Source organism: Mesitornis unicolor, unplaced genomic scaffold, assembly GCF_000695765.1.
Source record: "Mesitornis unicolor isolate BGI_N332 unplaced genomic scaffold, ASM69576v1 scaffold25673, whole genome shotgun sequence".
NCBI classification, from domain to species: Eukaryota; Metazoa; Chordata; class Aves; order Mesitornithiformes; family Mesitornithidae; genus Mesitornis; species Mesitornis unicolor.
Window position 1 is genome coordinate 28,058 of NW_010175814.1, and position 13,250 is coordinate 41,307.

General features: G+C 37.3%; 1 protein-coding gene across 1 annotated transcript in view; it reads right to left on the reverse strand.

The window, feature by feature from the left end:
- EEA1 (early endosome antigen 1) overlaps nt 1–13,250 on the reverse strand; it is a gene marked incomplete at its 5' end in the record, with an annotated part of 47,214 nt that overhangs the window by 13,414 nt on the left and 20,550 nt on the right. The window contains 10 exons of the mRNA XM_010181533.1: nt 137–331; nt 1,740–1,841; nt 3,344–3,674; nt 4,268–4,407; nt 6,357–6,512; nt 7,714–7,827; nt 8,771–8,971; nt 9,558–9,761; nt 9,992–10,111; nt 11,212–11,361. Coding sequence (XP_010179835.1) covers nt 137–331; nt 1,740–1,841; nt 3,344–3,674; nt 4,268–4,407; nt 6,357–6,512; nt 7,714–7,827; nt 8,771–8,971; nt 9,558–9,761; nt 9,992–10,111; nt 11,212–11,361 — 1,713 coding nt within the window. The remainder of the gene's footprint in view (nt 1–136; nt 332–1,739; nt 1,842–3,343; nt 3,675–4,267; nt 4,408–6,356; nt 6,513–7,713; nt 7,828–8,770; nt 8,972–9,557; nt 9,762–9,991; nt 10,112–11,211; nt 11,362–13,250) is intronic.

Below are 13,250 nucleotides of genomic sequence, written 5' to 3' on the forward strand. Positions count from 1 at the left end.
ACATCCTGACCTTACCATTTCCAACAAGAATACAGCAAACAGCTGTTTATCACCAAGATATTGACATAAAAGCTGCAGCATTCATCAGAGAAATTTACATTAATTTTCTTAGAGGAGTAAGAGAGGCCAGTCTTACCTTTTCTAAAAGGGCAGTTTTTAATTCAGCTTGCAGTGTCTCACTATGTTTTTTCTTCTGCTCAAAAGATTCCTTTAACTCTCTCAGCTTTCCCTGGAGATGTTGCTCGCTTTTTTCTTTCTCTTTCAGAAGACCCTGAACTTCCAGTAGTTGTGCTCGTGCTGAATCAAGTTCTATTGACAACTGCTTAGAAATCTATATTCAAAAATATTAAATAACTGCGTATAATTTTAATTTAAATCACTATTTGTATATGCCTATTTGTACAACTCCTATGTGGACAATAAATTACATAGTTCAAAAAGCAAACAATTTGACAGATTAAAAACTCGTCAAAGCTGTTAAAGCTGAAGATACAGCCTCAGAAAAGACTGCCAGGAGTTGGGAAGAAATGCTTGATTGTATGGATCTGAAAAGTTTGCCTCATTCTACCTTTCTCTACACACCTGACTTTTTCCTCTGCCAGAGACCAGATACCAAGCTACACCCTTCTTGTGGTTCAGTGTGCCTGCTCTTAGGTTTTTATAAAGAGCTGCAGATTATTTTCAGCAATTTCCAAGTATGCTGCTGTTATTTCTTGCAAAGGGAATTAGACCATCCCAGGGTACCATTGCTGCTACTTTCTGCTTCAAAGCTAGATGGTCCAACACTAGCAAGTAGATTTAGATTTTAAGAGCTACTATAACACATTAAAATCATCTGTTATTCCCAATTTCCTACCCTTAGAGCAACTGCAGTCTTTTTTCACCATTCAAAATTAAGAGCAGGCAACTTTTCTCCAGCCAGCAGTGGTCTGGGCTCTCCTGTTGCCAACTGCAGCAGATACCAAACTCATCCTCCTGCACTTGCCACAGAGCACTATACTGCTTCTGCTGAGTAAGAGAGGAGCCAGAGGAGTTGCAGCAGTAGCCACACAGCAATCACCATCACACCTGTACATCCTCAAACCCTCTGTCAGGCAGTAGGAGTCCACCAAACTGTGTCCACTGATCGTATCTTTCCTGATTCCTTTAGGGAACAGGTGACAGCTTGGGTAAAGAAATCCATGAAAGCGGATTTGGCCTTCAGGCTGCCAGCTGGACTACATGATTTTGCAGTCTGAGTGCTCATCTTTAAAACAGAAGTACATTTGGTCCTCACGCAGTCACAGGCAATTACACAAGTTTCCAAAAGCAAGTAAATCCTTCAAGGATATCTGAAAATGTCCCATCAGCCACACAGAGAACAGACTGATTACGACTGAGACTAAAACATATCTAAGGATAAGAGAGAACAACTTTTATCCTTCACAGACCAGTATGAAAAAAAATGAGGATACAGTAATACAAAATATAACTCACTAATGAAAAAATCTGAAGGCCTAAAAATCCCCTGCTAAGGTATGTGGGGCATACAACAACAGGAGTGAAACCTGCATTTTAAAACTTCATACTAACATCTTGGAAATGTTTAGTATCATCTTATTTCAGTGCCCCAGGTAGGTTACAATTGAGAACTGCAACCTCTTTTACTCATCAATCCCAGCATGTGAGACAGAAAATGAATCTTTTAAACATTTATTATTGTTGCTTTCTAGATTTTTGAAACAAAGTGGACAGCTTACCCCTTCTTTTTTTTCCAGTGAGTTTTTCAATTCATTCCTCTCTTTAGCTACAGATTCTGTCTGTACCTGGAGCTGGTGTTTTACTTCTTGGCAAGATTTTTCCTAAAACAAAAAACCAGAAGACAAGAAAGTACTTCTGTGAGCTTCTAAGACTGGTACCAGGTATTTTTGCAGGATCCAAAAGCCTTGAAAAATAATGCTTCCCATTTTAGTGAAAAAGCTTTTCTTCTCAGCTGCAGACATATTTTCAGCTAAAAACTTCTCAAAACATTAACAGTGGTAAATCTAAGATGAACACATCTAATACCCTGTACTTAAATGTAGCTATGTGTCAAAGTGTTTTTCAGATTAGGGATATACTCCTTGTTTGAAGCTGCTTTGGCAGCCCTTCTCCTTCTGGTGGGAAGCAGTAGACTCATCAGTCTTGTCAGGACCCAAAGTTTCTTGATGTTCTAAAACTCACAAGCAAATACCTTTGTAGGATTTGTATGCAAATACAACTACATTTTAAGCCCAAATACTATGTACTTAAGTTAGTGGCGAGCCTCCAAGTGACTACAGAATTAGAAGCAGAATCTAGACTTCTAATTTTAAGTCTAAATTGGGGAGAAAATCCTTCAGGTTTTTAGGAGAAACAAATATTTAAACAGCAGTAACTAAGTAAAGCAAACAAAAAAGCTTATCTTAAAAAGGTGAAAGAGTAAAGGAAAAAATGTTATTTTTAACTAGAAGCAAATTTTTTTTTAGATTAGAATAAAAGCAGCTATGAACGGGTTCTGGGAAACGGTGACATAGAAGTCAAGAAGAGAATGACAAAAATACCCCTACCACGTCTGAGGCAGGGATGTCAGAACAACTGTGTAAGAAAATGTGTAAAACATGCATTGATATAGTGCTCATTCATATTACCCACAAAGCAAAAGAAGGAAGAAAAAAAAATGTATTTCGAGGCTAGTGAGAGTTCACTTCCATTACAGTAATAGGTTGCTCTGGTGGTCAAGCATGTGCTGCTATACCACCACTTGTGAGACCTCGGAAATTCAAACAGCTCTGGTACTCCGATAATACCTTGAGCTAGACACCTCACCAAACGACAGACAATGTTACTCTGCCTGCAGTACGCAGCCTTCCAGCGTGGCCAGACAAGCACACAGGAAGGTTCTGTATAAAAGACTCCAGAAAGGAAACTCAAGTGGCCTCAGAAAAACATCTTCAATAAAAATACTTCTTCAATACGGTGGTACTTTAGCAAGGAGTTTAAAAGTGCATTTGGTAACACTAAAGCTGATGTATTTGAAAAACATGGAACATTTCTCATCAAATAGTTTCACCACTTGTCTCCATTTGGTTTTCTTCACCATAGGAAAGGCATGCAGCCAGGAAAAAGGGATCCTGTCTTGTGATATGACTGACGTTCAGCAGTGCAAACATCCAGACAAAAAAAATTAAGGTAGGACACATGTATGAACAACTGAAAATCACAATTTCTTCCTTAAGGCAATTAATTTCCATGCATTGTCATTGTATGTACACTGGTTTTAGACAGTGTAATTTAAACAGATTGTAAATACACCAGACAACGTCTAATGAAAGAAACTACTAACCATTTCTGCCACAGCTGCTTTTCCTTTTTGTATTTCATTTTCTAATTCCTCCTTTCTTTTTTTGAAGGATTCAGAACTTTTTGTGAGCTTGTCTTTGGTAGCTGTAAGGTCTTTTAATAGATTATTCTTCTCTAATTTCACTTGTTGCAGCTCTGATGTTGTTGCTTGCATTTTACAATCTAATTCCTTAAGCTGTTTACTTGTATCTTGATTTGATTTCTCAAGGTTTTGTTTGAGGCTGGCTTTTTCCTCCTCTTGCTTTGAAATCTGCTGTTTTGCTTGTTCAAGGGCCTCAGATTTCTTCTGTAAATCCAATTTAGCACTAGACAGCCTGCAAGTACAAAGAGAAAAATGAAATGAGGTGGTTTTTTTCCAAATTCTTCAGAGTTTCCTTTGTATCATTAAATGTCTCGTTTAATATTTTAACTATAGAACTACTTCAAAGCATGCCTTTTTCATTCAGAACGCAGGCATTTTGTCTCTCCAATGAAGATGTACCAGCAACTATAAATACTACTTTGAGATAGATTTTTCTTACTCAGATATTATGAACAGAAACTACCCCTTCGCTGCTTATGCATAAATTGCAAACTAGTCCTTGAAAGTTAGAGAGCTGTGGATATCCAAAGATGAACCTCAGTACATCAAACTGTTCTGATATTTAGCTGACAACTGGTACAGTGAATAAACTGAGGTGTATTGAAGTGCTTTACATGAGACAACATGGCAGATGGAGTCTGCATGGAACACAGAGTGAAGGAAAACAGGGGGGTGTAAGTCAGTTCTCGTAGCAGAGGGAACTCATCACTTTTATCTGCGATTTTAAGAAACCACAGGAGAGAAGAACAAAATTTTAACTCTACTCCAAACCACTCCAGTTTTATGTCCAACTCTGAAAAGCACTATAACAGAGGAAATGCATACGCTTCTCTTGCTGCTTCAAGTTGTTTATTCAGCTCTGCTACTCGGAGGTCTAATTCTGTCGACTGTTGTCGCTGCTGCTGTAACTCCTGAAGAGCTTGCTCTTTGCTTGCTCTAGCATCAAGTATGTCAGCTTCAAGTTTCTGAGATAGACAAATACAAATTTAGAGCCATTAGAACACTACCAATGAAATAAAAATAGCAATAAAAAGCAGAAGTCATCTAGTCTGTGATTAGCATTTACTGCAGAAAGTCTTTACTGTAGAAAGCAGTCACAATTCTCACACAGTCTACCTAGTTCATTAGTTTGCTATTTATCTTTCATTATTTAGTTCCTGCAAATCTCTTGCTCCACCAGAAGTGAACTATCTCAGCAAAATATTCTGAAATCATTAAACTAAATGCCAAGCAGACATTTTACTGTGAAGTATTAGATAAAATGTAGAAACCTTTAAAGAGCCTATCCAAAACACCTATGCAAGAAAAGGCCTTTCACAGTGCTCAGCTTTGGCGTCAGGTTCTCAGCCACCACCAAGTAGTTTCAGCAGTTTCAAATGACTGCTGATTTACATACCCCCAGAACTCTGCTATTCTTTATAACAAAAACAAAACCACAAACTACAGCTGTAAAGAAATCCTGGAAGAGGTTTTTCTTGTTTTGTTTTTTAGAAGGTACTTTTCATTTACACGTAGTACAAAGAACACAGGAGTCATTGGCAAATGGGCACTGCTTAGACTCTTCAACACGCTGGCTCTTTTACAGGCACTTCTGCTTTCATGCAGTGGCTATAAACTAAAACAGCCAAGTTTCTCCAAGAAAATTCCTGAGGGCTTTTTGTTTTCTCTTTTATTTTATTTTTTTTTAATACTATGCATTGAACTGGAATAATCCCGAAGAATGGTGATGACACAAAGATTTTACACAGAACTGCATTCCTGTTGACAGCATCAACAACCCTGCTCAGTTTCACAATTTGGCTACCAGGAACTTCATAAAATCTTATGCAAGCAAGCACTGTATTCTCCCCAAGCATTTGTGTCTGTTGGTTGCTTGTGAAACTTCAGCAAAAGGATGAAGAATAAAAACACAAATGAAAGCAGGCAGAAAAAAAAACAGCGTGCAAAAGAAGACAGAGATGAAAGCATGAAATAATTATTCTAATAATGCAAATGTATGACTGTTTTACTTTTCAGTAGCATTGGATTTAAAATTTCATGCAGGGAAAATAACCTTCCTTCCCTTCTATAGAGCACATAAGCTAGGAAAAACACTCCACTTGATCTTGAGCATAAGGACTGCTAATCTCCCTCAAAACAGAGAGACAACACTGCAAAATCAATTCTGCATTGCTCCTAATATATCCCTGTATCATATGGTTTTATGTATCATGAATTTCAACCACCAAGAATGCTTAACAAACATGGAACAAAGGTTAAAGCCCAAATTTTTAAGCTCTCAAGCATCAGGACTAATTCATATCCTTAACTGAAAATACCAGTATCTCAAAACACCAAAAGGTTCTGCAAACCTTAAGGGCGAGAATTATGTGTACTTTAACAGAAAAACTGATTCCAGAAATGCAATGTAAAATTCAAGGTCAGGTTAGAGGAAAAACACTGATTAAAAAATCTTGACAAAAAGCCTCTGTAGAAGCCTACTGAAAGGTGTTAGAAATAAAATTAAACCAGACAGGTAGTGTTAACCTGGGCTCACCAATGTAACATACGTGCCCTGCTACCACTTGTAAAGTGTGTAAAGTTGAAAATGAAGACTCTAATTTCGGCAAGTATTCATGTTCCCCCTCGTAACACTTTCCAGGTGGCACAGAGGTTGGTAGAAGCACATCTACAGGAAAATGACAGTGCAGTGGCAATGTCCTAAGTCTGTCTCCTTAGTGTGATATGCTAGCATGGAACAGGAGGAGAACAGGATTAAAGGGTGGATTAGGAAACACTCGTGAAAAAGAAAACCTACAAAATTGGTGTTGGTACAATCCTTTCCCTATAACTTGAGCACAGCTTTTTGTCACATACTACCAAGCAGCAGAGACCATCAGTTTCTCTAAGCTCAGATACTGTGTTCCATACAAACCTTAAGCTGTCCCTCTAGCTCTTCAGTTTTCTGTTCTAAATAAAGATGTTTCTCTTTGTACTCTTTAAGGTTGGCTTCCAGCTGAGCACAGTATTCCTGCTTGTCATTCAGCTTAGCTGTAACTTGATCCAACTGAACGCTGACCTTAGTTAACTCCTGAGGTAAAACAAAAATACAAGGGTTGTTAGTTTTTAAGTAACTTCCAAAAATTACTAATGTCACATATGCTTTAAATTATCTAAAATGTTCAAATTAAAAAGTAAATTAATTTTTCATTTTCATTCTGAGGTGTAGGAAACTGAGAGTGGGAACATAAACACGCACAAATTCTCTCCGTTAAATTCACAAAATTTCTTTTAAAGCCTCAATATCCCTCTCAAACTTTACAGGCTGTGGGCTAAATCTTAACAAAGGTGTTTTAAGTTATAAATGGAAGAGGAACTGCAGGCAATAAACACACCAGATTCTGCAGTTACTACAAGAGTAACTAGAAAGCAATTACAAAACCTTAGAGAAAATTTTTGCTGTCTTCATAAAATCAAGCACCACCAAACAGGAAAGCCAATGCCATGGAAACAGTCAGTTCTCCACATACCAGAGATGTTTTCAGACCACTTGGTTCAACACAAAACAATGTCATTTCCAAAAGAGACACGAACATATTCACCTAGTAACCACCACGATGACATCAAAGCTTGCTGCTATCCAACCAAGGTGGTTTATTTATTAACTATTTAATACTTGCAAAAAGAGGTTTTCCGTTCATAGCAACTAATTACATTCCCACCCTAAAAAATGGTGCTATGTTAGCATCTGCTCGATGTTTCCATGAAGATCACAGCAGCACCAACTGTAACAATACAAATACCTGATTCAGCACCCAGTGGAATGCTTCACTAGGATTAATGCAAATTAAAACATGCAATTTTAACAAAAGTCTTTTGGTTTTTTGTGTCAGTTGGCAAACAGATAATTACTTCTGAATACAGGCATCTGATTCTGAATTTTTCTGAATGTGCAATATGAGTTAAGAGTTTTCACTTGTACCCACTGCCTTGTACAATCTTTTCTTCAAACATACAGGTGAGAATTGAATTATACCCCAAAAGGACAGCTTAGATTCTGAACCATAATCCTAGAGCAAGGAGTGGATTACCAAGTAAATTCTTTACACTGCAAAATATATCTGGTTAGATTACAGCAAAAAAGAACTGAATACATAGCAGATGGTTTAAAATATCCTAAATAATGATTTCCAAATGCATATTCACATGTCTATTTAATTTGTAAACAGACTATTCTTAGGTTTTGAAGTAGTCTTTTTGGTAACACAGAAACTTTATATGTTGCTTATAACCTGTTGCTTATCCTGCAGTGCATGCTGGGCAGTGTCTAGATGATTCTGAAGATCTGCTCTTTGAGCAGCTTTCGATGCTTCTGCTGAAAGCAGCAATTCTGTCTTAGCTTTTACCTGAAAGACAAGTTGTATTTCACTAAAAAAATCTATTTTACCCTCGTTAATTATTTCAATATTAATCCGTAAGTTTAATAGTAAAATCAATAGTTTTCCTGTGCTAGTTTAAAAAAAAGACACAAACATTTTCAAGGTTTAGAAAAATATCAGGATTTTAAGCCACAGTTAGTTCTTACTTTGAGCTAAAAAACAAACAAAACCAACCCCACTTCTATTCTAAGAAAGAGTAAGAAACAACAAAAATACGCTTCCACATGCATACAATCTTTTTCTATTCCTATCTGCCTGTTAGGAAGCAACCTTCCTGCTGTTCAAAACACCAAGCAAAGAAAATTTAAAAGGTGGGTATGAATGGTGCTAGTGCAGAGAGGCAATATTCAGGGCCACCTGCTTAAGGAAGCTCAAATTGCTTTAAAAAACAATAATAACAGTCCATAGATTATTTAGTTCTAGCTGGGGAATCTCCTTGTTTAGTAAATTAAAATGACAGCAAGGTGGCTCGCAGCTTTTCTGGTTTGTTTTTGATGAAAGTCACAAGCACAGTAAATTTCTAGGCAACAAGAAGATCTTAGTGACTTTACAGACTTTCACTTTGGCACAGAAAATCCAGGACTGATAAAAGCAGGTTTTTGGATGGTTAATCATTGCAAATACAAGAAGAGATGCTTGAGGATAGATTTTCCCAACTCAATTAAGAACTTTGTGGGGTTTTTTATATAAAAAATATAGACAAAAACAACAACAACAAAATCACCACTTGCCATCTATTGCTATTCTGAATCCACTTACATTTTCCTCATTTTTATCTGCCTTATTCTACTTCATCTGTATGTTACTAGAAACATGCAATATTTCGCAAATTGCTTTGAACGTTCTCTGGAGAGAATACAGAAATCACGAGCAGGATTCATCATCACTAGACAGTATAGAGCTCCATTACCTGTACATCAAGCTGTGAAACTTTCTCTTTACTTTCATTTAGCTGGCTGGTTAGTTCAGTGATGTTTGTTTCCAGGGAGAGCACACGGTCTTGGGCAGCTCTTAGATGTGCCTTTTGCTCCTGCACTTGCTCGTGCAAATTCTCCTGGGCTTGTTTATGACTTTCTGATTGATTCTTCAGCTTCTCAGTCAGCTGAGTTACCTGCAGTGAAAAAAATGGGGGTAATTACAAGAGAAGGCTGGAGCAGCATGTCCAAGGAAGTCATAAATCTAGCGTGTCTTGTCATGGCTTTGGAGACTCAACAATATCACATTTATTTTCCTGAATTATTACTGTAAAACTACATTGTACACAATAGCAGAGTTTAAACAGGTTATCAGTTGAAAATGGAAGCAAAAGAGATTTCTCAATTTGGCTTTACTGTAACAAAACCAAAATACTAAGGAGACAACAGATGCAGGGTAAATTGAATTCTGGTGTTGAAAGTGGGAATCAAATGTCTTTTTAAAAGAAGAAAGACTAGCATGTATGTATCCAAAAATTATCTGTAAGCACATATTACTAGCATATGTACATAAGAAACATCTAGGAGTTCCTTCCCCTATGCTGAAAGCAAGAAAGTGACCAAAACACAAGTCCTGAGAAATTTACAGTAAGATCTTCAAAGTAAGTATCAAAGAAACAGCAAAGTACAGAAAATATTAATGTCATGTCTGATGATAGGACAACAGGAAACACAAGTCAATAATGAGAATAAGAGAAAATAAACAACTCTCTGAGTTCTTACCTGTATTTGCAATGCATGGTTTTTCTCTTGTAGCTGGTTAAGAACTGCAGTTTCACCTTCACCAGCTTGAATTTTTGCATACAAGTCCTCTCTTTCCTTTTCTAGCAGAGAGATGTTTTCTTTGCTTTTTTGAAGCAAAGCCTCCAGATTTTGAATTTTTTGGTCCTTATCTCCAATTTGTCGTAGTACTTGCTCCAAATCATTCTAGAAAATCGCATAACAGCTTCCTTAATTATAAGGACCTTAGAAGTTATTCCTAATGCATAAAATGTTGGATAAATTTATTAAACATTCTCTGCATATTCTGCTCTAGATTTATAAATTAATTTATTGAAACTAGTACAAGTCATGCAAGTCATTCTTACAGAGAAAACATATTTAAACTAATGTAATGCTGAAATACAGTTTCATAGGAAGATACATAACTATGTTACCTGGGCTTCTCGTAGTTTTGCTGTAGTATTTTGCTGAAGTGTCTGCTGTTCCTGGTGCTGCTGTTTTGCCTTATCTAATTGATGTTGCAATTCTGTGGAATTTGCTGCTTTTTCCTTTAGCTAAAACAAACAAACCAACCAAGGGAACAAACAAAATAGACTAATGAGTGAACAAGGCCATCCAGTATGCCAATAGTGCTCAATGTTCATTCAATGCTAAAAGAGTTTACTCTAAGCACGAATATTTGAAAACTGGTATAAAAATAAAAATGTGTGATGCTTGTTAAAGAATCAAAATCTAAACAAAGCATTCATTACTATTAATAGGTGAGAGCCTATATCATAAGCAAGAACTATAAAACAACTCTCAGACATATATATTTTATCTCTCAAAAATCTAAGAACTAAAGAGATTTTTAGTATGTTTTATCCAAGAGTTAAGATGTAATATAAATGATAATACAGATACCTGTAAAACAACATCATTATTATTATTAGTAGTAGTAGTAGTATTTTATTGTTTTTATTGTTTTATTATTATCATCATCATCATCGTCACCATCATCATCATCATCACTACTATTATTAGCAGTTTTAGTAGCAACTTCAGTTTAGCACTCTCTCCACTTCTATACTGGTCAACACTTTGCAAATTAGCTACAGAAAAGCTTTAAATCTTTGACAACATACCACTCAGATTATTTGGCCAATCCCCATACAGGCAGCAGAAAATCAGCAACATATATACAAGATGCTCATTAAAACAAATAAAAATTAATAAAACAAACTACTTCTGCCCATCCACCCAATGCAGATTATTGACTATTAATGACCTGCTGTGCCATGTTCACTTTTTCTTCAGTTTGTGCTTTATCTCACAAAAATATCTACACACAAAAGTTTACCCATATGAGCTCAAGTGCACCTAAGTCTTTTTTTCACAAGATCCTTTGACAGAGCTTCTAAATGCAAAAAGCACATTTTTTGTTCATCTGTAAAGGACCACAAACATCCATGCATCTGATAAGCATTTTGCCTTACAAAACCTGTGAGGCAAGTGGCATTTTGGCAGATTCTGACAATTTTATTGTAAGACTTTAACAGTGTTGGTCAAATTAAATTCCTATAAGGACAAACTTTATAAACTGGAACATCACAAGAAGTGTATACAGGCTACTATCAGAACCAGAGCAAACTGGAGTCTGCATGAAGGGCCCTACCTGCTCTTCAGCACGAGAAAGTTTCAGCTGCAGATCAGCAACCTGCTGCTCTTTGTCCATCAGTTTCTCACTAGACAGCTGCCTCTGTTCCTTCAGCCGCCCATGCGCTTCCCCAAGCTGCCGCTCTGTTTCTAGAAGTTTACTGTGCAACTGCAAAAAGAAATAAAAATTAATCACTTTTTCAGCCATTCTTTAGCCAACAGAGCTGTATTTTAGACTCACTTTGGGCAGTGTCTACCAGAAGTTTTCAGAACCCAGAGTGAAGCCGCTACATGAACTCCTAAAGTCAAGTATTCACATCATACACCTCAGAAACACAAATCATGTTAAAGAACAGCATCAACCCCACAAGTATGAACAAATACACAAAAATGTAGGTTGGAGGGACCCAGAAACATCCTCACTTATCTACGGAAGCCCTTCAATATGAGTTACAGTGATCTAACAGAAACACAGATTGGGCAATCCTTCAAAGACATAAGGATTATTGTGCTACATAGTGGTGCTTAGAGCAATCTCATCTCACACAGCCACAACCTGACTCCTTCAGATCCAGCAGCTGGATCCTGTAGATCCACCATGCCTTTACCTGCTCTGCTGGCTCTGCACTGCTAGACTCCTAAGTGTGATTTTTAGTTCATCTGGCTACATCAATGGCATTCATTCTCTGCAGAGAAGAGATACATGAACCTTCAATGTAGAGTACACAGTAATTTTGGTGGCTGGTACCCCAGCACCTCCCAGCAGCAGAGTAAGTAGGGAGATGTGCTCTTCCAGCTGGACATAAGCCTACCTTATACATTTTTCACTCATCAAAAGCAGTACTGCAGCATCTTCAAAGTGCAAGGACAGCCTTTTACAGTTCACTGTTATAAAAAGCTCTCTCCATAAAATCAGCTTTTCTTCTACTTGAAACTGTCACAGGAGGCCCCAGGTTACCTCCTGCGTACTTCTACATGAACGCATTCACGGATACACAAATGAACTTTCAACTCAGTGCAAAAACAGAGAATGGATAAGGCCCTGCAGCACAGCAAGAACTTTCTACAGGTATCAGGATGAATGAAACTGGCTTCCCTATGAATTTATGTCCAAGACCCTTGAACCATTCACCTTTTAACTCCAGGTCCTCCCTTCAATATCCCTAAACCTTTCTCACGCTTTCCTCAAATCTCTACTAACACCAAGGCAAAAGGCAGCACATTCTTGGTGCTCACTGCAAGCTGCCATTTGTTGACCAGCTGGCTGCCTAGCAGGACACAAAAAGGAACAGTGCTTTTGGTAACATTAAATCTTCTCCTCAGGAACTGAGGGGGTGAGGCATAAACATAAGTCTCACTCCTTTACCCAGCTGCCTGTTTCCACAAGAATTTAACACTGAAGAGCCTAACACTGAAGTCCTTTGGGCCATCTGTCAAAATCTGGCTGAAGTTATCAAACAATGCAAAAGTTACAGGGGATGGAGACAGGGAAACAAATGTGTCCAAGCTTTATTTTCTTAGGAGAGCAAGCCAAATTATTTGTTTATATGTCCACAACCACAGAAACTGTGAAAAGCTGTTTGGCACATAGCTGAGACACCAATTGCTAACTGTGACTGCACAGTTAAGAGAGAGCTAGGAGAAGAGGGAGGACAGGGTGAGGAAAGAGATCATAATTTCTCTTCCAATAACCAGGAACATTTGTCTTTTACCACTGGAATCACTAAATTATTAACACTTCCTCCTTACTAAAATATGAACAAGTGCTGGAGGCCAAAATCTAACGAAGAAATGGCACAATAAGACTAACTATTAGAACTATTCATGGCTATGTTGATACTGGAAGAGATTATTTCAAAAGGGTAAAATCAGCAAGTAACATTTTACAAAAGTCACTTGCATTACAGGCATAGGTAAGTATTTTTTAAGGACTTTAAGACTGACTTTAAGTAAACAGAACCAGAAAATCCAGGATTTACCTATGTTACAGAATACAGAAATCATAAAAAATATTTAGACTTCCAAAGATACAATCAAGTAGATTCAAATTTTCTCAAC